This window comes from Megalobrama amblycephala, linkage group LG13 (assembly GCF_018812025.1).
Source record: "Megalobrama amblycephala isolate DHTTF-2021 linkage group LG13, ASM1881202v1, whole genome shotgun sequence".
Classification (NCBI taxonomy): Eukaryota; Metazoa; Chordata; class Actinopteri; order Cypriniformes; family Xenocyprididae; genus Megalobrama; species Megalobrama amblycephala.
In genome coordinates, this window is record NC_063056.1 from 11,725,739 (window position 1) to 11,753,497 (window position 27,759).

Sequence of the window (27,759 nt, forward strand, 5' to 3'; positions counted from 1 at the left end):
AGCGTAAGTCTAAACATGACAGTGAACTTGACATTGACAGGCGGCAGCCTATGATGTCACCACAGGTGCGACCGTGAGTATAAAAGGGCACCTCGAAATAACATCATCCTCTTTCTTGTTTTCAGGATACCGGTTTGTTTGAATGTGTGTTTATTCAAGACAAATCTAGGATTGTGGTGAGCACTAGCACTAAGTCTTTTAGACTGTGTGTTACTCCGTGTCAGCTTTATCTGACACCAGATGACACACACGATACATGCGTTATGTGCATGAGTGAGGAGCATGCACGGTCAGTCCTTGAGGGGGCTGTTTCCATGCATTTTGAGTGCCTTCCTATGAGAGGTTCACTCTCTTCTGGCCATTTTTTTTCGAGGGAATCGAGCCAGCCATCAGGCTAGCATCTCCATATGTAGCAGCAGGTCAGGCTGGTTTGGCGCTGCACACTATGGCTGTGTTGCAATGCCTATCAGGCTGATCTGCTGTAGGATCAGGCTATGCCAGGAGGGTCTCTCACATGTTACATCTGACCCTGAAGCTGGACCTATGTTTGTTTTTACTTTTACAACTGCCTTACTAATGGTTCGGCAGTAGTTGTGAATGCGCTGTCTGACACCAGGTAGTTTACGTAGTAGGCGGCTCTCTGTAAGCCTCCTTGGTTACTTGTTTTAACAGGGTTTTTTCAAAACGCTTCCTTGATCTACACTCAGCGTTATCTTTAGTTTTATTTTACTAAAGCTTTCTGTGTTTTGGATGTTGCTAGGCCTATATTCGAGGCATCCGTCTGTAGAGCTCCACCTACTGGCGATGCTGAGTTCTCAGGCTTTATAACCTCCTTAGCCGTTGTTATAATAAGTACATTATGCCTGTGAGGCCCCTGCTTTTTCTAGCAGTGTTGTCAAGTCATTAGGCTCTCTTTGAACCTCCTTGGCTACTGCATTTATAGAATCTGCTAACAGCAGAATCATGCTGTATAGATTTTTGTATTGATGCAGTGTTTTTTAGCGTTGCTAGGCCTTCTCTCGCTAGGGTAATATTTTTCTGAGGTCTACACTTCCCTGGAGCTCAGTTTAGATGTTGGATACAAGTTGTAGGCTGAGTTTTGGGCATTGTTAGGTCTCCTCTCGATTTAGAGAGTTGTCATTTGCGGCCTCCGCTTCTAGAGCTCGCTACTCGTTATTTTTATTTATTTCTATTTAGGTCTCCGCTCTCCAGGGCTCCACCAGGGTAACAGTTTGAGTTGAAGGCTCTCTGTGCACCTCCTTGCTAGACATCCTGAGTGTGGTGCATTGTTAGGCCTCCTCTCGATTAGAGAGCAAATAATAGCCGAGCTCTAGAAGCGGAGGCCTCAGCATAATGACTAAGTCGTCAGGCTTTCTTTGAGGCTGCTTGGCTAATATGAGCATCGTTAGGCCTCCCCTCATTTGTGAGAGTTGTTTGTATTTAGGTCTCTGCTCTTAAGAGCTCTGCCACAATAGCAGGTGCAGGTTGTAGGCTCTTTGTGAGCCTCTTTGCAAGATTTGCAAGAGTGTGGAACGTTGTTAGGCCTCATGATAGGAGAGTTGTTATGCTGAGACCTCTGCTCCTAGAGCTCGGCTTTAATTAGCTAAATCGTCAGGTGCTCTGTGAGCCTCCTAGGCTAATTTGAGCGTCGCCAGGCCTCTCATTTTAGAGAGTTGCCTCCTCTGACACCTCCACTCTCTAGAGCTTCTCTGGATATTAGTTACGGGTTGCAGGCTCTCTTTGAGCATCCTCGTGAATTGTCCTGAGTGTGTATGTTGTTAGGCCTCCTCTAGATAAGAGAGTCATCATGCTGAGGCCTCCGCTCCTAGAGCTCGGCTATTATTAGCAAAGTCGTCAGGCTCACTGTGGCCAATAAGGCATTCATCCCTTCAGCTTGGCAACATGGGTATTCCCTAGGGGATGCAGCACGAGTTCCCTAAGAACAGGGAACGAGATGCTGCGTCCCTTTGCCATGCTTCAGGCATTCCTGCTCGGCCTCCTTTAGACAAGAAGTGGATGACATTAGTTCCAGGTGCTCTTTTATACTCACGGTCACACTTGTGGCGATGTCATAGGCTGCTGCCTGTCAATGTCGGGTTCATTGTCGTGTTTAGACTCCTGGCATGCCAGAGGCATTCCCCATAGCAAACCCCTAGGGGATGAAGTGTCTCGTTCCCTATTCTCAGGGAACCATGGTTACCCGAGATGCTTTCCTGCCTCCATATGCTGCCTGTGGAGGCAGTATTTTTCAGCTTTTGGGTACAGCCAATAACTTGATTAGCTTGTTTAGGCATCTTAACTCTGCAGGGCAGTGGCCATTCAGGACCAGATTTGAGGAGCTCTGCATTATGGCATTAATGACAGTGACATTTTATCTCCCTTTCAGCCTGGCTGCATTCAGCTCATGAGTCTGTGTCAGAGAGGATGGCAGAGCAGGAAGTGGAAACAGTGTCCGTGGCCAGCAGTGAGAGTTTTGCAGACCAGGGCTATGCGGCATCAGAGGGCATGGCCGAAGAGTCCGGCCCAGTCTCTCCTTCTGAAAGGATACAATCTGTGTCACCTGTGGACATCATGTCTCTGAACAGTGGCTCAGCTATGCCTGCAAAGCAGTCCAAAGATTCTTCCAGTGACAGTGATGAGGGTTGTGCGACCTGGGGTTCCAGAAAAAGGTATGCACATGTACACGTTTACTCTAGCTATAGACCACCACAACAAACAAACCCTGTTCACAACAACACAAAAATTTGGTCTGAAAATTACCTAAATGCCCAGTTTCTTCGTAGTTCAGTTGATAAGATATTTATTAGAACATCTCTCCATTAATAAATTTGGTCTGAACAGACACATTAACAGCCATTTTAAAGTTCATATGTTTAGCGCACCAAATATCACACCAGGCCTTTGTATGTATATTTCTGGCAATCTCTGTAATTTGTTCTCCTGAAAAGTCCAGCTACATCCAGGTTTTTGCTACTCCAAGATGGCCTACCACTGCAGACATAATGGGTGGGAGAAAAAAGTAGATTTTACGATGCATCACAATTCTCTCTTCAATGATTCTGATTCTTACTTTCAGCAAAACTCAGAGTCTATTCTGAAATTCAGAATCGATTCTGAGTTTCATTTTTAACCACAGATGCAAGATGGCAAGTTGATAAAAACCTTTGAACCTTCCGTATAACTAGGGCTGGACGATTAATCGGAAAGTAATCGAAACTGAAATTCAGAACCTCTAACCGACGTAATTTTCCCATGTCGGTTATTTCAATTTTTTAATCTCGTTAATACTTCCCCCTTAAAAACATACTACAGTTGTTGCCACGTGACTCCGCCTCGTCCAGTCTGTGGCATGGAATCAACACAGAGGTGAACGCAGAGTCAACACTGACAGAGCGCGAGCAGTGAGCTTTGCGTCTTAACAAAACTTTGTCAGTTGTAACGTTATGTGTTTTACGGTTTGCCAGTTTGGACATTCAAGTGATTAGACGATCGGATGTGTATTATTATATTGAGCTACCATGCTCGCACAGCTGCATTGTGGCATGAACACACATACAAACAGTAGCTGTGAAGATCGCGCGCACAGAGGAACACAGAAACTAGTTGTCAGCACTGTCCTCTGTCCTGTGATTTATTACTAAATTAGCTTAGAAACTCAAAAGTTATTATAGCATATATTTTTCTACTTTTGAAGTAACTATTTACAACCCACAGCTTCACAATTAATAGAGAGACACGGTATAACTAATTCACACACACAATCGCTCTCATTATGTACTGGTACTGTGCTAATTTATTTGTATCTGATTTACAACGAGCAGAAATCTGTAAGAAATGTTACAAATTATAGATAAAATAACTGGTGAAAGTGAGCTATGATGTCAGATCACACTTTCAATTGGAAAAAATATCCCATCTTTAATAGTCAAGCATATTTACAGTACATATGTAAATGTGAACTTGCAAGTGAACTATGAGGGCAAAATAAATAAATAAATAAATAAAATAACAGAAACAAAATAATCATTCATTAATCGAAATTGAGGTAAAATGTTCAGTTAATCGAGGTTTTGATTTTAGGTCATAATCGTCCAGCCCTGCCTATAACAATCTTCTATAAAGTTTGAAAAGGTTAAGGCTAATTACAAGAACAATTGCAGGCGTTATTGCACAGGAGGGTGTACATCTTTTCTTGTTACGCTGTGGTGTTTCAGCATTTTCCTCTCAAAATGCTCTACAAAGCATAATTTATGCAGTAGGTCTATATATTTAATACAAGAAGCTCACTTACTGACAGACGGCTGCTTTCAAATACTTGTGTGCTTTGTGAAGAGCGCTTGTTGCATATGGCTATGTGTGAATCCTGTGTAAGCAGTTAAATGCACTTACATCTCAACATGCTTTTTTGACAAGAAATTAATGTAAGCATTTAGTTATGTCTTAAGGGATTAAACATACAGGACAAAACATCTGATATGATTTGTTTTGGAATCAGGTTGTGACTCCAAGAATCTGAAACGGATCAGATCATGCCTAAAGATTCCAACCCCCAACATGTTTTTCCTACTTCCCTGCTGGTACTATAGTTTGGCTGGTCAACCATCTAAACCAGCTTGGACCAGCCAACTGTAGCTACCATCTTAGAGTCAACATGAAATAGCTTTTTTGACCCATCTTGTTAATTGAAATTTGCTTCCCTTACCCCAAGTGAAATAAAATATTTAATGAGAAATGTGAGACCAGATCTCCAAACCATATTCGCACCAGAATAGAATGCAATTGTTTATTAGTAGCCTGAAACAATGGCTAAATAGATATTTGGCTATTGGTTAAAATTTACTGATATTAATTGGTTAACACTGTATGATGTCAGCAGGAAAGGGCAAAAAAGTCATTCAGAAGTAGAGCAAATTAATACACTTTGATAAAAGATTATAAAGAAAATCATTTTTTTTCTTCTTCAAAATAATGCGCATTGCTGAATCTTGCACAATAGGAGCATTAATGTGTATTAAGAAAGTAAATAGGTCAGATTTGAGTGATAGGGTCATCTTGACTTTAAGCTGGTAGTAGCTGGACTTTCTAGAAGGGATTGGTACAAAAACAGTGAAGTATAATGAAACATGGCTCTGAAACATTTTACCCACATATTTGAGTTGGATTTGTAATGGTTTTATGTTTCAGATATTTTAAATTAAATCTACAAACAGTCATATTCACCACACCTGATCTACCACACATTATTTGAACTCCATAAGATCAATATGTTCAATGGACTTTTATTTCTCTGCTGGACAGGAATCAAAAGCTCTCCCAAGCAGAGAGGAGACAGAGCAAAGGATTTATCTCTCTCATTCTCTCTGTTTACCACTATCAATTCATTCCCACAGTTCAGCCAGTCTCACGTTTATCCTTTTCCAGCCAGCCAGTGTTCCTCCAGGGCTGACTGAGGAGTCTGGCTTTTTAAAACTTTGCTTTATGGAGCTGAAAGTGCTGACTGTTATCCAGATGTATATGTGTGGATTCTCCGCCAAAGCCTGCAGCCTCACCTCAAGCTTCTCACTCCGGCTCTGTCTCCACTATAGAACTCCATTCTGTCTTCTCACGCTCTTTTCTTTTTCCAGGAAAGGGCTATTAGTTTTTCCACTCGGTCATCTGTAAAAGCAGCCTTTTCCAAGGGTGTTAAAACACACATTTTTTTAGGCTCGTGTTCTCATCTTCACACCTCACCCAATCATTTTGTAGTGCCTGGTGAATGTATTTAAATAATGTGATTGTTTTTTGCCAAGTACAAAGAGAGCTCAGGAGTTCTGTTCGGAATAAAGAGTTGGAATTATAAACAGGTGGAATTCTTATTGTTGATAAATACAACTCTAAACCTGAAATGAGCACATGATAAAGAGTTCCACCTCCCGTCTAATATTGTAGATCTTATTCTGTAATGTCATGTATATGTTGTGTTATTTTCGTACAGTTGATATTGAACACTGACTCAAACCTTGTATGTGAGGCACAAAATAAACCTAATAACTAGACAAATATGCAATTTATTATTTACTCTTATACAGAAATGCAGTATTACCTTAAGAGTATCGTTGATACTAGGGACAGCTTTACTAAATTTGGTCACTTCTTTTACTTGCTTGTTACAAATACACAACCAGCTGAGATGATTTATTTATTTCTCAGTACTGGAAATATTCAGCGAGGACAGCAGTCAATCAAGAGACAAAATGGATATGAAGAAGATCCAGAGATTACCGCACAGATACACCTCACTCTTGCCGATCTAGACGCAAATCTGGCAGGTAAATTACTCATGGATAAAGTTAATGATTAAGGTCCAACCACTCAACTTTGCTTCATCATTAATACTTTAAAGGGTCATGAAACCCTCTGTTAGTTTTTACCATAGTTTTGAAAAATACTACAAAATGGGGTGTGGTAAGCTGCGAGTGGAGGGTGAATACAGACAACATAATAGCATCTTCTGATTCAGACAGTTTTATTTCACTCTCATACAGTGAATATTCTCTCAAATGCATGCTGAAATTCACCATTACATGCAACAAAATTAACAAATGCATGCAATCTCACGGTACATTACTTATACACACATTCTGTGACAGCTATAATTTAATGCACAAATAAATGCACTGCTGTTTACATTTGTACTCTGCATTAAAGTCTCATGAATTATTATGAGATACTGGTGAGTCATCTATGTATTATAGGTTTAAGAAAACATCACATCATGTGATGTTGACAATAAAGGATTTAAAACTGAAAGACAAAAATATTGCAAAAAAGCTTAAAACGAACCAATTTTCTCCTATATTTAGAATTAACGGATGCTAAAGTTGTCTTCTATGATGTGCAGCAAACATACCTCTGTTAAAATCTCAGAAAATGTATTTTAGTGTTTCATGATCCTTTAAAAATTTTGTTCTACCAGTTATCCATTCTGTTAATTGCTAAGAAATAATTTAGGTAAACATGTTCCTGGCACTTTAGCTGCCATACCATGAACACTGTTAGCCCTATGAATTACTGATTTATTTATTAACTTGTTTTCCCTGCATCTTAGACATTAATCACTCAGGAGGAGCATCTGTGTTTGTGGATGATGAAATACCTGTGTCCATTGTTGACATGGACATTCCAGTTACAACCATTGATGACATTCTTGATGATGACCGGTTCAGCACGAGTGAGTGTGAGGCAGAATTGTTGAGCAGCACGCAAAACATCACCAGCCAAATGTGTACCCCATGTGAAGCTATCAAAAACAAAAACAACAATGCCTGCCTGACAGAGGAGAAACACAGAAGTTCATCTCCAGACATAGAAAAGCAGTCAGAAGTGACTACACTCACAGTTATTGAGAAAACCACAAGTGCATCTCTAACCAACAAGAACTTGTCACGAGACACTAAGCGGATGGACAATATGGAACAGAAGACAGTCTTCAGCTCTGAGACTAAGAGTAAAGCTGAAACTGAAGAACTAAAGAGTCCGAAAAACATTGTATCACAGAAGTTCCAAAGTTTTGTGCGTCCGGCTGTTCAGACCGTTCAAAAGGTTCCTGACGAGAGACTCAAATCTGCACCTATGGTCCAGAGGTTCAGTACAGAGCCTGCTTATGAGGACAGGACAACTATTACCAGAGTATTGACAACTCAGGGTAAGATCACCCAAAGTTCAGTCTCTCGCTTTGGAATGAAAACCTTCACTGTCATCCCTCCAAAACCAGCTATGTCCCAGACCAAGCCTACAGGCTCTTTAGTCCTAGGTGCCATTAAGATTGATGAACAGGGCAACATGGTTACAGGAAAACAGATTTCCACTTGCCCAGCAAAAAACAGCAATCCCGATGTGGATACTAATACAGAAAAATCCCCATTGGGCAAAGCCAAAGCCTTTTGGAGCTCCGCAGAGAAGCAAGACCAATCAACTGCGACCAACCAAGGACCCATTATAAACAATAGAGATACTGATGTGTTCAAACCCTTGATTGTGTCTGGAGTATCTAAACTTTCACTGAAAACACCTCCCGAGGAAACACACAAAGAGGTCATTATATTGGAAAGGAAGCCTATATCTGTAGTGGCAAGTAAGCCTTCATTCCCAGAACCTGCAGAGAATCACTCTTTCACAGCTGAAAGGCGTGATCTCTCTTTTCTTATACCCTCCAGAAGAACCTCCAGCCAATACGTTGCTTCCGCCATTGCTAAAAACAATAGCATTCCCAATACTAAAGTAGATATCATGCAGGCACCATCAGAGTCCAATGTTAGTGTCAAAAAACCTGTCAATCAACTGTTAAATAATGAGGTTAGACCTACAAACATACACAAACCTGCTTCCTCTTTCAAACCCACTGAAAATTCTGTGCCTTCTTTTGGACATCTTAAATGCCTGCAAAATTACCCCAGTCATGTTGCAGAAAAGCCGGCAAGTTCTGAGAGGATAAGCAGTATTGAAAAAGGCACTCTGCATGGGGAAGACAGAAACAAATCTCTGGACTCACATCCCTTGAATAACAAAATCCCACTCTCAACACATGTGTCTGCTCACATTAAACACATGGAATCTTCCTCTGAAGAAGCCACATCAATCAATAAGTTCCCAGACACCACCTCTGCTCAAAAGACGCCAATAGACACCACACTTACAAAGAAGCCAGAGTTATACAAATCTGAGATTCCAGCTGAACCAAACCAGGGTAAAGTGTTTGGACCAGTTAAGAAGTTCAAGCCTGTTATTTTTAAGCCTGTCCAAAAGGAAACTTCTATCCATAGCTCTCTAATGGAGGCCATTCAGTCTGGAGAGGGCATTGAACGCCTCAGAAAGGTAAACTGTGAGTCACAGCATGAAAGTATATTTATCAGCTTTTCTGGAATGTCCTGTTAAGCAGGGATTCTTAAAAACAATTTTGTTAAAATATAATATAATATCATTATATTACTTTTCATATTGTCCAGGTATCTGACATATCTACCAGCTGCACATTTAAGAAGCCATCTTACAATGATGCAGAGAACGAGCGTTCTGCACTTCTTTCAGCAATAAGAGCTCCAAGCAACTCTGCCAGACTGAAGAAGGTAAGCTAAATATTAGTAAGACTTAAGGCACAGTCACATTAGCAAAATTTAATGGGCAAAAATTGTCAATTGTGTAGTGATGTACTAAATAAAACTCACACAGAAGTCACTTTCAAACAAAGCAGCTTTTTGTGACCATCTCAACCCATAACCCAATGTGAAACAATTTTCAGCATCACATAAAATTCCAAGCTGATTTCTACTGAAATTATGGGGTTTCCCCCTCTAAATTGCTCTAAGCAATGGTAAATGTAACCGTACCTTAAAAGGTCATGAAACCCCGCCCGTTTTAGCCTGGTCATTCACATCTCTGAGCTGGAAAAACTCTGTAAAAATGGGCATGTAAAGCTCTGGAAAAGTGGGAGTGTAGAGGGGGGGAAGAGGGGAGAGAACAACCAATAAAACAGAGACATACAACACACTCATTATACAGAATAATGAATATGAGCACAGAGAAAAATGACAACAAACTCCCAAGCACAAGGGAGAAATGCACAAGAATGTTTAAAAGGGTTAATAATACTCTCGTTATGTTTACGAGCACTACAGTCTCATGATAAACGACACATAGTTTAACACAGAAAGAATAAAGACATGGTTTAATTTTTGTCCATTCTCTAAGTCTTTTGTTCATCAGAATAATCGTGTCATCGCGTTTAGATACATGTATCAGTGTCCAGTTTGCACATATATTTCATTTGAAGAAGACTTGATGAAATATGTGTGCATACACCGTGCTGGTTCATGTTTGGTGCAGGAGAATGTGTAAAATACGTCTATAAAAACTTTAAACATGGATACTTTATGCTCTATAATCCACGTGGCTAGACTTGTTAAACTCATCGCGGAGCTCCGAGCTGAAACCGATCATATGCCCGCTCCACATGCGTATTCAAACTTTAGTTCTGACCGCATTCCAATTAAGATTAAAATTATGTAGAGCAATGGTAAATGACCACATCTTTACATGGTAGACAGACAGCTTCATTGATTAAATTGTTGGGGGTCGCCAATCACTGTACTGCAAAATTAGAACCAGTGGGAGATGGGTGGAGTGTTTGTTTGGGAAACTTGTTTGATAAAGAATGTTGTTTGTTCATTTTTCAAAAAACAAAATTGATTTACATGCAGCCTGGTTGTGATTATCAGTTTACTATAAATGCCACTTCGTTGTTGTGCTTCTAGACCAAATCAGGAGCAGCTAAGGAGTTGGAGCAGCTAAAAAAGGTTGAGGAGGACAGAAATGTCCAGAGAGATGTTATCTCACCTCCTCCTACTTCTCCTCTTGCTTTTGTGCCACCCCCACCTCCAGCTTTCAGTCCTCCACCACCTCCCCCTTTAGCTCCAGCCAAGCCCCCTCTAGTGCTGCCTGCTGGAGGAAACCCAGAGGCGGCCCGAGAGGCTCTTCTGGATGCCATTCGCTCAGGCTCTGGGGCTCAACGACTGAGGAAGGTAAGAGGCTCATTATTGCTCTCACTTATGAGATTTGAGTTAAATTTACTACATTTGGTATTTTACTATTCTTCCATAAAATTATAGACAGTAACACAACAGGCATCAGCATACAAAAGTTACTATAATTATAATAAACAAAAACACATTTTCTGTTACTATTTAAAAACCATATGGATGCATAAAATGTCTTTGCTATGCGCTTGCTAATTTCATACTTTCTTATTATTTTAAAGGCAAGATATATTAGGTAAAATGATAGGTGTTGAATATTTGGGCAAAGAATTTTGTAATGTGAAAAATAAATAATATATAGAATATACACTACAGTTATTTTTAAAGAATTTAATACTTTTATTCAGCAAGGGTGCATTAAATTGATTAAAAGTGACAATAAAGACATTAATAATGTTATAAAAGATTTCTGTAACAAATACATGCTGTACTTACACTGCGTTCCAAATTATTATGCAAGAGACAAATCAGTAAGATTTCTGTACAATAAACATTCAGATTTTAGTTTTTCTAAGAAAATGTTTGTTCATTTATTTATCCATGTCTTTTTAGATAACTGGAATCAATCTCAGACAAAATAATTTGCCAGATCTATGGAAACCCTACTTAGAGGTTGTTCCACATTATTAAGCAAGTCACAGTTCTCATGCAATATGGGGAGGAAGAAAGATCTTATTGAAGATGAAAAGCATGAAATGGTGCAATGTTGTGCAAAAGGCATGAAAACAACTAATATTGTGTGAAACTGAATGGAGATTATCGAATTATCATAAGATTTGTGAGTGATTTAGAGCACAGCAGAACTTGGTCAGATAAAGGCTTATTGAGGAAAGTTCCTGTTAAAAAATTAATTGTATTAAAAAGGCAGCTATAAAAAAGCCAGTGTTGAGCAGCAAACAGGTATTTGAAGCTGCTGGTGTCTCTGGAGTCTCAAGAAGCTCTCCATGCTGGCTGGCAGTTGTGTGTAAAGATGCATTTCAGCCACTCCAAACCAAACCTCACAAAGAGAAACATTTACAGTGGGTTTAGAAATACATGAAGACACTTTTAAATAGTTTTATTCACTGACTAATGCCGTACTACAATGCATGGTCTAAATGGATGGATTTCTGGATGGTTGGTGAATGGCCACCACGTTCCAACAAGACTGCGACGTCAGCAAGGAGCTGGTGGGTGATGATTTGGGCTGGAATACTGGGAAGTGAGATGGAGGGTATTAAAATGACTTTTGCAAGATATGTGGAGTTCATAACTGGCCATTTTCAGCTATGGTATAAAAAGGAGGATAGTGCATAGTACAATGCACTATTGTACAATGCACTATGCTCTATCCCATGCTGCAAAAAACACCACAGCAATACAACTGTTTGAAAATGTATTTCTAAACCCACTGTAAATGTTTCTCTTTGTTAGGTTTGGTTAGTGGTGTCTAAAATGCATCTTTACACACAACTGCCAGCCTGCATGGTGAGGTTCTCAAGACTCCAGAGACACCAGCAGCTTCAAATACCTGTTTGCTGCTCAACACTGGCTTTTTTTATAGCTGCCCTTTTAATACAATACATTTTTTTGACAGGAACTTTCCTCAATAAGCCTTTATCTGACCGAGGTCTGCTGTGCTCTAAATCACTCACAAATCTTATGATAATTCGATAATCTCCATTCAGTTTCACACAATATTAGTTGTTTTCGTGCCTTTTGCACAACATTGCACCATTTCATGCTTTTCATCTTCAGAAAGATCTTTCTTCCTCCCCATATTGCATGAGAACTGTGACTTGCTTAATAATGTGGAACAACCTCTAAGTAGGGTTTCCATAGACCTGGCAAATTATTTTGTCTGAGATTGATACCAGTTATCTAAAAAGACATGGATAAATAAACAAACAAACATTTTCTTAGAAAAACTAAAATCTGAATGTTTATTGTACTGAAATCTTACTGATATGTCAATTGCATAATAATTTGGAACGCAGTGTATGTACTTTCTATCTATCATCAAAACATTCTGAAAAAAATAGTTTCCATAAAAATATTAAGCAGCACACCTGTTTTATTGTTAAATATTGATAATAAGAAATGTTTCCTGATAAAAAAAAATTTTAAAAACAGCTTTGCTGTCACATGAAAAAATTACATTTTAAAATATGTAAAATAGAAAAAAGTTATTTTAAATTATAATAATTCATAATGTTAGTGTTTTACTGTATTTATGATCAAATAAATGCAGTCTTGGTGTGCATTAGAGAAGTGTATTTTAAAAATATTAGAATAAATATTATTAATCTTACTGTTTAAAATATTAAAAAATATTAATAATTAAAAAAAGAGGACTAGGGGACTTTATGTGCATATTTGGTCTGTACAGTTCACACACATCTCCTTTTAGTTTCAAATGCAAGTGAAAAACTTACACTGTCAAGCCCTTTCAGTCCAATTTGACATCATTTTTTTTGGTACTACTGAATGACAGGCGCAAGAGGATGATCACACAGAATGTGTTTTTGCTCTTAAAATCACACAACACATAATAGTTACTACAGTACTGCAGTTACTGTAGTACACAATAGCAACTGCAGAGCCATAGAGCTGATGAATGGAAAAGAAGGCATTGATGAACTCAAGACTTGGCGCAATTGTCAGATGTCCATCTAGCACATTTACACAGAAATACAATTAAAAGCAGCGGAACTTACCATAAACAGCTCTGACAGAGCATTATGACTGGCCCACAGCAAAATTCTTACGTCAGCACATTCTGAACTCGTACGTGCTCATACTGGTAATCCTATTCTTTGTTCACACATAGCGTCATACTGGTAATTTACTAGTAATGTTACAACCTCTCATTCTGGAAAAATGCCAGAACTGATTTACCTGTATTTTTTTTTTTTTTTTTTTTTTTAAAAAGGTCCTGTTAACACATGACCTCTAAATGGTAATTTACCTGTAAAGAGTGTATGTGTAAAAAGGGCTAATGGCAACACATTTGGCAACACAAAGTATTTGGCTCTTAAATAAATGACACAAATATTACAAATTAAGACTTTAAATTTTACAGGTCCCTGTCACACAGACAAGACGGCAAGTAAATGGGAGACTTGGAACCATTCAGGCAACATCAGCACTTTCTAATGGACACTGAGCCTTCACTGGATCACTGTTTGGGTTTCAGGAACCGCCAAATCTGGTGTTTTAGCATTTTCTGCAACGGCATTAGCATAAATGTTAACACAATCATCACAGCCTTCTTTATTTATAGTGATATGCTGCTTCACATCCGTGCCAATACTAATTTGCTTAGTTTCAGGCAGATTATGTCCTGCTACTGATGTGTAATATTGACATTTGAAGCTCTTTGTTAATGCTGCTTGGAGTTTGATTTTTTTTTTTTCCATATATGTCTGCCTGACTTCTATATTTCTATCAGTATTATACCTGAATATATTATACAGGTATTTGCTGTTGCATCAGTATAAGTTGGTGGGCTGCATCCACCTGCCAGTCACAACAGTCTTTGGCAATATGCTTATTGATTTATCTTTTTTAAAGGAACACTAGGTGATAAAATGGAAAACACTGAGAGATTTTTATTTAATTGTTATTATAAAACTGTTTCTTTAAATGTTTTGTTATTTTCAAAATATGAATTTTCAAAAAATGACCATTCTACTATTTCCATTATGAAAGTGGACTATTAACAATGGACCACTCTTGACAATGATTTTTAAGCATTGTAGATACACATGCCGTATATTTGACCAATACTAATGCACTTTTTGTAAAACTGATTATTTTGAAAACACTTATAGATTATTTTGAAAGCCTTATAGATACTGTATGATCGGACATAATGTAATCAATACCTTTTCACCAAACTGCTGAACAACTGTAATGTTGAGCTGTCATGGTGCTTCAGCTCTAATTTATTTCTTTGGGAAAAGCATACACTACTACATTTAGAGTAAATTGTTTAATATATTTACACTTTTTTTTTTTTTTTATGTTGTTCTTATTTAGCATTATATGACAGACCTGTACGGTTGTAATCTAATTGAATCAATGACTTGGGTATGCGCAAGTTGGAAATTGTGTTAAAAAATTATACTAAAATAGTACATTACAAATCTGACACTAAAGCATAAGTGTAATGAAAGAGATTTTTAAATAATTCTTTTGTAATGTTTTTTCTTTTCTTTTTTTTTGGATTGCAGCGCAAACTGAATCAAACTTGTACATCAATAAACTATTGATTCATGAATTTTGCAGTCTTTTCATTTTTCATTGCTTGCAATTATTTTGAGGAATGACAATGTGTATGCATACACTCTAAAAGAAATGATACCATTGTATTTTTGCAGTGTTTGTCATGGCGCTGAGCTTTTAGTCTAAATAAAATAAAAGTTAAATAAGAAATGAATTGTAAAATGTCTGAAATATTCCAAAAATAAATTTATATTCATTCCAGTTTAAGATTGGACTGGTCACAGTGTGACAAGTGTGACTAGTCCAATCTTAAACTGGAATTAATATAAATTTATTTTTGGAATATTTCAGACATTTTACAATTCACTTGTCACACCGTGACCAATATTCTTGCTTCTTTACATGTTTACGCTTTAACAGCATGGTACCCAATCACAAAACTGTATATGTTTTACAGTATGATATGTTAGGTTAACATTTCAAACAACTTGCCAGCATAGGACAACATTTTAAAGAACTAATACATGATTTTTAAGGTTCATGTCCTGTCAGGAAAAACTGGCTTGTCATGCAAGATTATATACCTCTTTCACCATGTCTCTGTTTATCACTCCACTTGTTCATCTTGTTCTCCAGCTGTCTCTGACAACGGTTCTGGCATATGTTTGGACTATCGCCATGAAACCGTTATATTCTCCATATGATGAACAAAACTTTGACAATAAAGGCTCTCTGAGACAGCCCTTACTGGCTTGGTAGCTTAAGGTTGATTAAACAACCGATAATGATGAGCAACTTTGAGGCTGATTGAAATGATAAGCTTTAGCTACAAAACAGTTGGATGGGGATTTCATGGTTTCACCTAAGAATTTTCCTAACCCTTAAATCACAGTGGTTTCCACGATTAAGAAATTCACCTCTCAGAAAATACAAAAAAGTCATGGAAATTTACTGGCCGAGAGGTGTGGAAATCCTGTGATCTCTAAAGGTGATTTAAAAGATACAATATATCCTCCTGTAATGGTATTATTGATTCTACGACATTCTTTAGTGCTCCAAATGCCTGTAAGTGAACACTTTGGCTAAAATCAAACAAATTGAAGTCATTTCAGACCATATAGCCAAATGTTTTACAGAAAGTTAGCTTAGGTCTGCTTAGGCTGAGGTCTGCTATCTGATTTGAGCCCGGGGGAACCTGAAACAGGTTTAGCAAGGTTTTGGTTGGTTTTGTATGGTATCTCAAAATTAGATAGCACACAGACCTCTATCAAAAGCCATTCCCAAACCAATGTTTATGAAGTTATACCAAAGGTTGAGACTCCTTTACTGGCAATGATCAGATCAGTCTTCAGATGGATGACAACATCAGAACTCTCATGACTCACAAAAACATCCTAGAGTAAGTCTTTCTTGTAACAAGATATTAATGGACAGCCAACTCATAGCAGACTCCATCAATTGCAGTTTCGCTCAATCCACATCATAAAACAGTGTTATTTGTTATCCAGGCATTTTATGGTGTATGATTTGTATGTCTGACAAATTGTAATTTAGACCCACTAATTTGTTACTCTCCAAGTGCATGTTTAAAAGTCTGTTTACGTTTGATGGGTGCAAAAGTTTTCAAAAATATCAAAGAGAGGCCTGTTGATATGCACTATCGTGCCTCATTTGGCACCATAAACCACCCTCTCTTTCCTATATTAATGTGTTATTACATATTTTGGCAGAACCCATGTGTTCTGAGGGTTGTGGGCTGTCTGTCTCTGGGCAGGCTCCTCCTCGTCTTGATGGGGTAATCCCCTCTATGGTGGATGGCAGTAAATTCTTCCCCTCCCACAATTCCTCTGTTGGTCAGAATTCCGGCTCGTTTGTGGCCATTCTGATATGTGTTACGAAACTGCAAAATGACTGTTTGCTTCCAAACCAGGGCAGCCATTAGTAAAGAAAAACGAACTCTAGAGAAATTAGATCAAAGGTCACAGTGAATATATACATGCATTAAGATAGAGAGACATCGTTATTGTACAATAATGTATGCAGGTATTCTAACGTGGCATTCTCGTTAATAGATTTGACCCATGGAAATCAGATAGGACTGAGTTTATTTGATATTTCAGAGATTTAAATGTTTGTAAGTATATTTGGTTAAGGAACATATTTGATTTACAGTGGAATAGGGCACAGACTGTTTTAATGATTTTTATGTCTTTTATACAAATGAGCTTTCACCCAAAGTGTCTGGATGCACTGGGGGGTAAAACAGATGCCCTAAAGAACATCTTGGGAGTAAACAACATAGAAGGTAGTGTGGTTAAAAATAAAGGCTTCTGTTTGTTTTTCTCACAGCAATGACAGAATCTGTCATTGATTATTTCTTAAAGGTACACTATGTAACTTTTGGCCCTCTATCAGTTACAAAAAAACTGCATGCATTTTGTGGAAGAACAATGTTTTGGTTGTGCTTCGACTGTGCGGATGAATATGACCCTTCACAATAGATAATGCTTTACAATGAACTCTGTTAGAGAGTAATATGGCAGTTTATCTGTTCAATAATATACCTTATTCAACTGTTGAGTGCTAAAAAAATGTAATTTCTGCCACTTTTACATTTCAAATGCCTCAGTTCTCTGAAAAGCCAAGCCAATGTTGGTTCTCCTTGCATTGCGAGCTCTGTCGTGCTCTTTTTTTGTCAGCAGGCTTTCCTCCGTTCTGCGTTTTTTTAAAAACAATAACAGGTGATTCCTTGGAGACTTTCCTGTATTTACGGATATGATGAGACATGCACAGCCAAGTGTGTGCAATTTCCAGTGAAAACCATCCAGGTCTAAATTATAAATACTTATAAAAGGCTTACCATAGTGAATCAGGATATGACAAAATCACGTTTTGGAAGAAGGATTAATGTGTATTGAAAACTTGAATTTTGTTATTAAAAAATTAAAAAAAATATACTGAAGAACAGAACATTTTTTCTTTGTGTGAAGAACAATCTAAGGAACCTTTTTTTCCCCTCTACACTCTAAAAAATGCTGGGTTGTTTCAACCCAAATTTGGACAAAGCCAACCGTTGTACAAAGAACCTTCAATCTTAAAAATTCAAACATCTGTGATTTCCATCTGATATGTCAAGTCTTTGTATATGAGACTACCTATAGTTCTAGAATTCTAGCATAAATAAAAATTATTGGTTAGAATGTGGTTCCATAAAAAACCTTTAACATTCATGGAACATTTCATTCCACAAATTCCACATAAAAACTGATCACTGAAAGGTTCTTTATGGAACCTAAATGGATCTTTTATGGCATCACTGTGCCTTTTCGGAACCTTTACTAAGAGTGTTTAGTTCAGTGGAAAGGATCCATGGATGTTAAAGGTTCTTTATGGAACCATAGATTCCAACAAAGAAGTTTTATTTTTAAGAGTGAATGCTAGAATCCTAGAGAACTGAGTAGTTTCATATACAAAGGCTTGATACATCTGATGGAAATCACTGATGTTTGGATGGGTTTATGGAAAATTTCTGACACAAAACTGGATCGAATTATATTTGGTTGAATAACTTAAGCTTAAAGGGCCAACATTCATTTTCAGAATGGTGGCTTTTTGTTACATTCAAAGTCATCTGTGTAGTCTATTTTAAAAATTAGTGAAAGCTTACCATACATGCACATTTAAAATGTTCACATTTTCTCTTCCAAGAACTGATGTTGCTTATTGCAGTCCTAGACATACACATTTTCTATGTTCCACAAGACCTTTATCTCTTTCAAATTTCAAAAACCCAGAATATAATACACTGATCTGAAGAACTTAATCTCCAAAGAATCATATAGCCAACCCAAGAACCTTAAACAACAACAAAAAATGGTTCTTAAACTGTTATTTGCTAAATGTGCTTCAAAAGATATTGAAGAACTTGTAGTGTATAACATTTTCTAAGTCGTGTAATATCTTGTAAAAGAGAATGCATTGGCCTTTTGTTCTAGCCTTGCTTTCTGATAACTACTGTGTACCCATGCATCACATAGTCTGAGCTACTAGCTATTTGATTTAACAGGCACTCGTATCACTTATGCCTTTACGGTGAAGTAAATACTTCAGAAAAAACAAATGTAATTTTTACCTGAAAAAGGTAGTTCAGGCAAGAATTAAAAAAACTAAGTAAATAATAAAGTAGTACTCAATTTAAGCTTGTAGAAATTAAAGCGTAAATATCAACATTATAAAATTAAAGGGTTAGTTCACCCAAAAATGAAAATTCTGTCATTTATTACTTACCCTCATTCCGTTCCACACCCGTAAGACCTTTGTTAATCTTCAGAACACAAATTAAGATATTTTTGATGAAATCCGATGGCTCAGTGAGGCCTATGCGATGCTTGAAGAAGCAGTGTTTTGAAATCGGCCATCACTAAATAAGTCGTTATTGTTTTTTGGCGCACATAAAATATTCTCGTCGCTTTATAATATTAATATTGAACCACTGTACTCACATGAACTGATTTAAATATGTTTTTAGTACCTTTATGGATCTTGAGAGAGGAAATGTCATTGCTCCCTATGAAGGCCTCACGGAGCCATCGGATTTCAACTAAAATATCTTAATTTGTGTTCCGAAGATTAACGAAGGTCTTACGGGTGTGGAACGGGTGTGTTTTCCAGCTGTTTTTACACTATTTTATCATTTTGTGGTTATGTTTATAACTTGCCATTTTGTGAAATTTGGAGTTCATTTTCTGCTCAAAATGCCACATTCACACTCAAAACGATCCATCGAAAGTTACCTTCATTGTGTATTGTGTACCAAGTACTGAGGTCTCTGTGTTCAGGTGCCACGTTACTTCTAATATGAAGATATATCTATTGTATTATTTACTTAGATGTTTCTAAGTAAAGCATACACTTTAAAAGCATGGTTTAATTCAGTGTTATATTGTTTGAGTAAAATGTATTGCAAAAGAAACTTCAACAAAGTAGAAATTACTCAACCTTTTACTGGCCAAATAAAAATTACTTATTTTCTGTTTTAATTGTACTTATCTTAATTAAGTAGAGTTACTTAATTCCATATTTGAAATTTACTTAAAACATATGCGTGCAAAAACTTGCGAAAGAAAAATTAAGTAAATTTTACTTATTGTTTTTTACAGTGTACTTACTGAGGAGACATGATTGCAGTCTGCAGGACAACAGACTTCTATGTGCTTGAATGGGCAAAATAATTTGTAATGGGGTGTAATTTTAAAATTAAATGTTTTTTTTCTTATAGTGCTTTGTCTAAATGAACTGCTTTGATATAGGTTAAAAAATCTCTTTAGCACTGAGGCTGTTCTTTAACAAGATTGCATGTAATGGCTGCACGTCCTGGATATCTAATAAGTGAAATCATCATATTCACAATATCAGTCATGCAGAGCTTGGTCATCATAACAGTGCTCACATGGGACTAATTTTGAGATAACATTTTTTAATGATATATTATGCAGGCACAAAGCCTAGCTTAGTCAACACTATTGATGTCCCTCTGCTCACTGTCAGAAGGCTATTCAAATTTAAACTCACTTGGGAAAAGCTCCAGTAACCTTTTAGGCTGCATATACCCTCATTGTTGTCCCAGGAACCCAGGAATGGACAGGATAAAAATTGAAGTGGAGCCTATTAGGAAATGCAAAGATTTGTCTATTAGAAACTGGTGTTAAATATATTTAAAATGTTTAAGAGTTTAACATTTTATCCAATACATTGATATATTATGTGGACATATTTATTTACTGCATTTTAGGAAAGAATATTTTATGGATTTAATTGTAGTAGGCTAACTATATTTTAGCAGAAACTATTCTTGTTATGGTCATTTTTATTAGTAACCTTGTCGTTTCACAGTCGGAAAAACTAAACAAAATAACAAAATAAAACGTGAAGAGAAAGTTGCTCAATGACCTTTTGTACACGGCCCAAATATCAGAAACAATACGATTGGATTAAACCCATGGGCACGTGGGCACTATTTAATTGCCAAAAAACATAATATAACGTTAATGTTTAACGAGTAGAGGACAAAGAATTCTATGTGAAACGTGTTTGTGTGTGTGTACACACAGCCATGTTCTCGGTAATGCTTTAACCGTGTGTGCTCAGAGCCGTGTCACGCGCTCAGCTTATTCAACGCACACATTGGTTCGCGCGGGGGTCTGGCCAGAACGCGAAACGCTAGTGGCTGATGACGGGGTGGTGTTGCCCTGGAGAGGGCGGGGTCTGGCTTGAGTAGGCGGAGACTTTGGATACTGACAGTCTCCAGCGCACGGACACATACATACACACTTACACATTTACAGTGAATAAGACACGATTCTTCTCCGCTAAAGAAAGGTAAGCGATGAATTTGAATTCTCTTTCCTATATTGTTTCGAAACGAGCGTTCACCTAAAACTTTAATCTGTGAGTGTGCACTGGGAGGAAAAACGGGTGTAGGTTGCCCTAAAGAACTTGTGAGTAAATAAGACCAGTGGGTGAGAGAGGGCTGAGAGGTGTGGCTTCTGTCCTAGACTCCTAAAGAGTAAAGGAAACTTCACTGTTGTAGCAGCAGAATCACATTTTGTATAGCAATAATACAGAGCTTTGTAATATTTACGCTGTAAAATGTTTTGTCAGATCACCTAAATTTGACTGCACGTGGTAGCATCTAAATTAAATGCTCTTATTCGATTCAAAATTGGAATTGACTGAGAGCTCCAAAACCCTTAATAATTAGATCGGGTAAATTAAAAAAAAAAAAAAAAAAAAAAAAAAAAATATATATATATATATATATATATATATATATATATATATATATATATATATATATATATATCTCAAGGTAAAGCTGCCTGTTACCACTTTATCATAATACAGTAGCCTAACGCATATACAGAAAATAACAGCGGAATAAGTAACTAGATAGGTCTGGCATGTAATGTGATCGTACAAGTGATGAAACTGGTGCTTCCATAGAAAAAACCGTTCGTAATCTTAATGCGTGTGTGTATAATTTCATATACAATTTCATATTTATAATTCATAGACATGTATATCTTGGCAGACGATTCGAATATTTTTTATGGTAAAATATTACTAAAACTATGTTTTAAAACGTATAAAATTAGTTGCCCCTCACTGTATGAAAAACACCATATATATGTTTTACTTACATTTTACAGTGACAAAGATATTTTTAACAGCTTAAATACATTGGCATTATTTAATCATATACAGTTAGGAAGTGTGAAATATGCAATCACCAAAATACAGTTCTGTAATACTTCATAATTGTATTATTTATTTATTTATTTATTATTAGGGGCCTTGTGTTGTTGTTCTTCTTCTTCTTCTTCTTCTTCTTCTTCTTCTTCTTCTTCTTCTTCTTCCACTTTATGGCCAAGCCTATGGCAACCCATAGAACCATATGGTAAAAAGTTGTGAAATTTGCCACACAGATAGAGGACAGTCCAAACATTAACCATAGCAATTTAGGAGTCTCTAACTCAATCCCTCTAGCACTACCAACTGTCCAAATTTTCACTTACCTTTATGCTAATAACTTTTGAACGGTAAGGGCTAGAAACAAAATTACTCAATCCATTGGCACTCTATGACATCATTTCCGTTATTAAAATCTTTCCCCTATTTTGAATTTTCCGAGAAACAAAAACAAAAATAAATACTTTTTTGAACTTGTCCTAGTTTGTCCAATTTTCACCAGAATTGGTTCAGATCATCATCAGACCATGGTGACAAACAAACAAACAAACATGGAAATCAAGTTAATTCGTCAAACCGTACTTGAATAATTAGCAAAAAAAAAAAAGCACGCAAAGAGCATGCCACAAGAGCATGTATATCCTTAACACTCAGACCATGGTGTGTCCTTTGAAAACCATGGCCTGAGGGTACCTGCACAGTTTCAGCACAGTGCCACCTAGTGTTCAGGAGATAAATAAATAAAAAAAAAAGCTATTTTTTTTCTTATAACTTCAGAATGCCAAAAATCACAAAACTGGTCTCTTTAGATTTGGTATAGCATGCCAAGAAAAAAATTAGCAAATTTTCCCACATCGGCCGTTTTGGGTAGCAACCTTTTTGAATGTTGTCATAAAATGCTATATTTTATGAATGCATTGGCATATTGTTATGAAACTCTGTAAGTGTCATCAGGACCATGCCCTGAAGGTACTCAAAAAGTTCCAGGGCTGCGCCACCTTCTGGTCAAAAATAAAAATGAAGTTTCCAAAAATGCTAATAGCATTGATTCATTTTGCCAATTGTAAAGAAACTGGTCTTAATAGGTCATGCCGAGAACATAGATTTTACCATAGTGACCTAACTTCCTGTCCGCCATTTTGATTTTCTTTAAAAAACTACTATTTTTAACTCCTCCTAGACGAGAACCTGGCGCCGCGTTCGTTCTGTAAGCTTAATAGGGAAGGCGTAGGACATACATTTTTGAAGAATACGGAAAGCGGAACCTTATTGGCCCTTATTCCTCGTCTGGTATCGTTTAAACCCCTTTGAAGCTGCACTGAAACTGTAATTTTGACCTTCAACCATTGAAGTCCACTATAAGGAGAATAATCCTGGAATGTTGCTTTCATCAAAAACCTTAATTTCTTTTCGACTGGCGAAAGAAAGACATGAACATCTTGGATGACATGGGGGTGAGTAAATTATCAGGAAAATTGTATTTGAAAGTGGACTAATCCTTTAAATCATATGTCTATTTACATCATTAAAATGTTCATACGTTAACAATTTGAACTTAGATAACAAATGTTACCGGTGAGATTAAATGGGTTAAAAACACAAGGTTGTAATCTGTCTGCTAAGGAATACCACAAGGTACCGTTCTAGGTCCTTTTTCATTCTCAGGAGGTTCCTCCTCTGACGGGCTGAAACTGAAGACACAGTTCAGATAGAGGATAGGGGTGGGTGGGGCTATGGGAAGAGGAGGAGTTGTGTGGTGTGTACTGGAGAGAGTCAGCTAAGAGATAGATACATTATGGATGCGTGCATTGGGATATTAGAGATCCAGAAGCAGGAGCAGTTATGGTAAAGCAGTCTTGTAATACTCTGTGTGCATTTAGCTCTCTGTGACTGGGCTGACACAGGGCTTTACACACGCCAGACACCGGTGAGTTCTGGTTCATGAATGCTTTTAAATGGGTCCACATTAATTTAAACCCCTGTTTAAAGAGTATGACAAAGTTAAAAAGCTTTGAGTGGTGATTCATGAATGGTGTAGTGCTGAAGGAGTGTCAAAGGGGTTGTGTGTGTAGATGAGAGTGGCGATGGTTTGTATTTAAAGTTATCTGCTTATTGTTAATCCAATAATACAAGAGGGAAATGTAATGTAGAAACATGTTCTGAGTTCTTGAGTTATATTCAGAATTAAATATTCACATAGTTAACTTTCTGGCAACCTTTATGAGGCAAGTTATTCACTAAGACTGAGCTGCTTCCTTAAATGGAAAACCATATATTCTTTTTTACCGAATACGTCTTAAATTTTTGATCATTGCTATCACATACCTGCTTGCTGTAGTTAATTTTCATGCTGCAGTTTCTTATAAAAGTGTTCATAATAAGATATTGAACATAACTGTAAATATAATGGATTCTTGTTCTTATAATCAGCTTTTTATTGATATAGTATTGATATAGTAAACACATGTTATATCATTTTCTGTGATTTGGTTAAAGCAATGTGATGTGATGGTTGTCTGGACTGATGCCTTTAACTGGACTGTTTTTGCTTTTGGGATGAGGTGACATCAGACCTACAGAAGTAAAACTTTACAGTACATTGTCCATGTTACACATGTGTTTATAGAATTAATTACAATAGAAATAACACTGATATATAAAAAACTTTTAAAAAATGATTACTCATTGAAAGGATAGTTCACTAATTCTGTCATCAATTACTCACGCTCATTCATCTTTGAATCACAAATGAAGATATTTTTAATGAAACCTGAGAGATTTCTCTCACTGTTTAGGCTGTAATTCTCATATAAAAAGTGATCAATGCACACACATAGAGCACATATGGTAAGTTCAACCATACATGCTTGACGTGTGAAAACAATCCTCATTGGCTTGCATGTCAAGCAAGAGCATTTGTGCTTCTTACTTCTTTACTGTATTTGATGTGCTTTTTGTATATGTGTTGATCAATATTTTAATAAAAAATAAAAACCTGTTCTTAAATATGTTCATCATATAAAGTGATTGTATCTCTTCAGAAGTTTCGGATTAAGTTACTTTTACTTTTTGAAGCATCATAGTTTAGGTTTAATGAACTTTCAATGGAGGGACAGAAATCTCTCAGACTACATTAAAGATATCTTAATTTGTGTTTAAAGAATGTTCAAAAGATAAACAGAAGTCTTGGGTTTGTAACATCATGAGGGTGAGTAAATGGTGACAAAATTTTCATTTACTGTAATGGGTTAACTAACTAAATATTATTTATGTTATCACAAACACTGTACAGTACGCCCAGCAGGCCACCCCAATTATTTGATAATAGAAAATATTCCATTCAGCTGCATCTTGTTTTTTTGATTCAGGTCTATATATGAAAGCCAGTAAGTGCCAGAATTTTCAAATAGCATCTGAATGTCGGTTCTAACCTTTCTTTTTTTTTTCCTTTAATACTTTAAAGGGTTCATGAACTGCAGTTTTTTTTTTTTATTATTATTGTTTTATAATGTTCTCTGAGGTCTAATTTTAGCAAGATATTATTATACAAATTATTATACAAATATTTTCTTAAATAAATGTTTTGATAGGCGTGCCGCATTCAAGTCTTAGAAGTAAATGCCCACTGGTATGATTGCTTAACAGTTGTGCATATTAAAATACACATGTGGAATTCTTTTGAAAACTTCCAATGTTGAAAATTGGCAAGAAGAAAACAAACCTACAGTACACCTTAAATACAAATAGATGCTCCAGTCTGCGACAGTGTGGTAATTAATCATGTTTATTTATATTTATTACTTATGTATTTGTGAGGTATTACATTGTTAGTGTTCATCCGAAGACACTACAGAAAGTTATTTATCTTGTTAAACTTTTGCCAATTGTGAAACATTTATGCCTATTACATATGCTTTATAAAGGCCCATTCACACCAAGAATGATAGCTATAAAGATAACGATAAAGATATACAATCATTCTACATATAAAAGAATAGCACTGTCCACACCACAGCTATAACGATATAGAGAAACAATACTGTTTTGATCACTTTCAAAATGATTTTTTCCAAACTATTCACTAATCAGAATCCATTCTAATTTAAGGGCTTGTGAATTTAAAATGGCAGACGACATTGTGGAGAAGTTAATCGCCGATGTACAGAAAAAGCCACCACTGTTTGACAAGTCAAACCCCCTTTTCAAGGATACTTTAAAGAAAATTGATATATGGAAAATAATTGGTCATTCCCTCGGAAAAATTGGTGAGAAGTATTAACAATGAGATCATTATGCCAGGCTAGCAAACAGTAAATTACCTCGGGTATCCAGCGCTAGTTTCGGCAACATTGTCTTGCTTCCTTTGAAGTTGCAGTGAAAAAGACTAGTTGTTGTTTTTATTCCACTATATTGACTTCGTCAGGTAAAATTCATTGTTAGATTAGATCGATTACACTAGCTATTCACTCGAAACAGCATGCTGAGGACACCTGCTGGTTAAAGCCGTGTAAATGCAACAAGAACAGCAAAAACATGTTGCACACACTTTGAAACTATTGCATCAATACATTGGTGTGGACGCAAATATGGTTATCGCTATAGTTATCGTTATAGTTATCTTTATAGTTATCGTTCTTGGTGTGAACGGGCCTTGGTTGCGGCAAATTAAGATTAAAGTAGCTTATTTGGAGTTACCACATTTATAGTTGATAACTTACGGTGTTTCATGTAAATGAATTATACATTAATGTACCATCGTTTGTCACACTGTCATTCTCATCGTTCATCATTTTCAGTAAAGTGAAAAACATATACCATTGTCAATTACAGTGTCATTTTTTAAATAAAATGAAAGAGATTTTCTAAATGGCTGGCTATCAGTACTCTGTAGGTGTTGCGATCTTCAACTATAACAATAATGTTCATCCACATTTGTGACGAATGCCAAGACTATTTTTCCACAGTTTGGCACTGCATAATTTCTTGTAATCCTCAGAGGCATCTCTATCATTTTGTTCCTCGAGTAATCTCTAATGAGACAATGATGTTGAAGTAGGCACTGATTTTCTGCTGCAGAGGCGATCTTTCATTGCACTATGACGTCATACTGAGACAAAATCTGAAAAATTGGCAGTTTGGTTTCAATAAAAGTTGTTTTTGGACTAACAAGGACGTTTTGAGTTCTGAAACTTACAGAAAGTTATATATATATATATATATATATATATATATAAATAATATATATATATAGAACGATGACCTCTTATATATCAAGGATCAAGGAAAATTTTAATTCTCATGACCCTCTAAAAAATTCCATCATATGGACGAAAAGGTCTTGACTTTACTCCAACCACAAGATACTTGCTGCAGAGGGCATTGATCATGAACCTCATGGTCACCACTTTCAATGACCGGCCGACTTCATGGACACATTCCATTCTATCTTGCGTCATTTTGCTATCATTCATAGTTTCCTATACAGTGTTAATACCCCCGGACTGAGGCGAGGTTGTGACACTATAGACCCAAGCCTGGACACCATAGTTCAGCTTGTGGAAATCCCTGCTGTTCATTCATTCAACTCTTATGTACATTGAGTTAGTGACTCATAAGGGATGATTATGGTACTGTGGTCAGAGCGATCTGTCCCAGTAGTTAATGATACCACGTTGTGCTGGATCAGGCTGTCCGGTGCATAATGAACTAAAGTTTTATGCAACTCATCATTGGT

The 27,759-nt window shown here is 36.7% G+C and overlaps 2 protein-coding genes across 10 annotated transcripts in view; both read left to right on the plus strand.

Annotated features, from left to right (window-relative positions):
- The window catches only part of cobl (cordon-bleu WH2 repeat protein), a 125,784-nt gene extending 110,952 nt beyond the window's left edge, over positions 1-14,832 (plus strand). For all 6 annotated transcript variants that reach the window (XM_048152329.1, XM_048152326.1, XM_048152324.1 and 3 more), the window contains 6 exons: positions 2,387-2,669; positions 6,190-6,308; positions 7,088-8,853; positions 8,985-9,104; positions 10,290-10,556; positions 13,633-14,832. In XM_048152329.1, the coding sequence (XP_048008286.1) occupies positions 2,387-2,669; positions 6,190-6,308; positions 7,088-8,853; positions 8,985-9,104; positions 10,290-10,556; positions 13,633-13,716 (2,639 nt within the window). In that variant the 3' untranslated portion in view covers positions 13,717-14,832. The remainder of the gene's footprint in view (positions 1-2,386; positions 2,670-6,189; positions 6,309-7,087; positions 8,854-8,984; positions 9,105-10,289; positions 10,557-13,632) is intronic.
- Positions 14,833-21,006: 6,174 nt separating this feature from the next.
- grb10b (growth factor receptor-bound protein 10b) overlaps positions 21,007-27,759 on the plus strand; it is a 127,181-nt gene continuing 120,428 nt past the window's right edge. For 2 of the 4 annotated variants that reach the window (XM_048152294.1, XM_048152297.1), the window contains exon 1: positions 21,007-21,155. The gene's annotated coding sequence lies outside the window, so the exon portion shown is untranslated. Of the gene's footprint in view, positions 21,156-23,414; positions 23,953-27,759 lie in introns of those variants that run through there. The other 2 variants (XM_048152295.1, XM_048152298.1) reach the window with 1 other exon arrangement.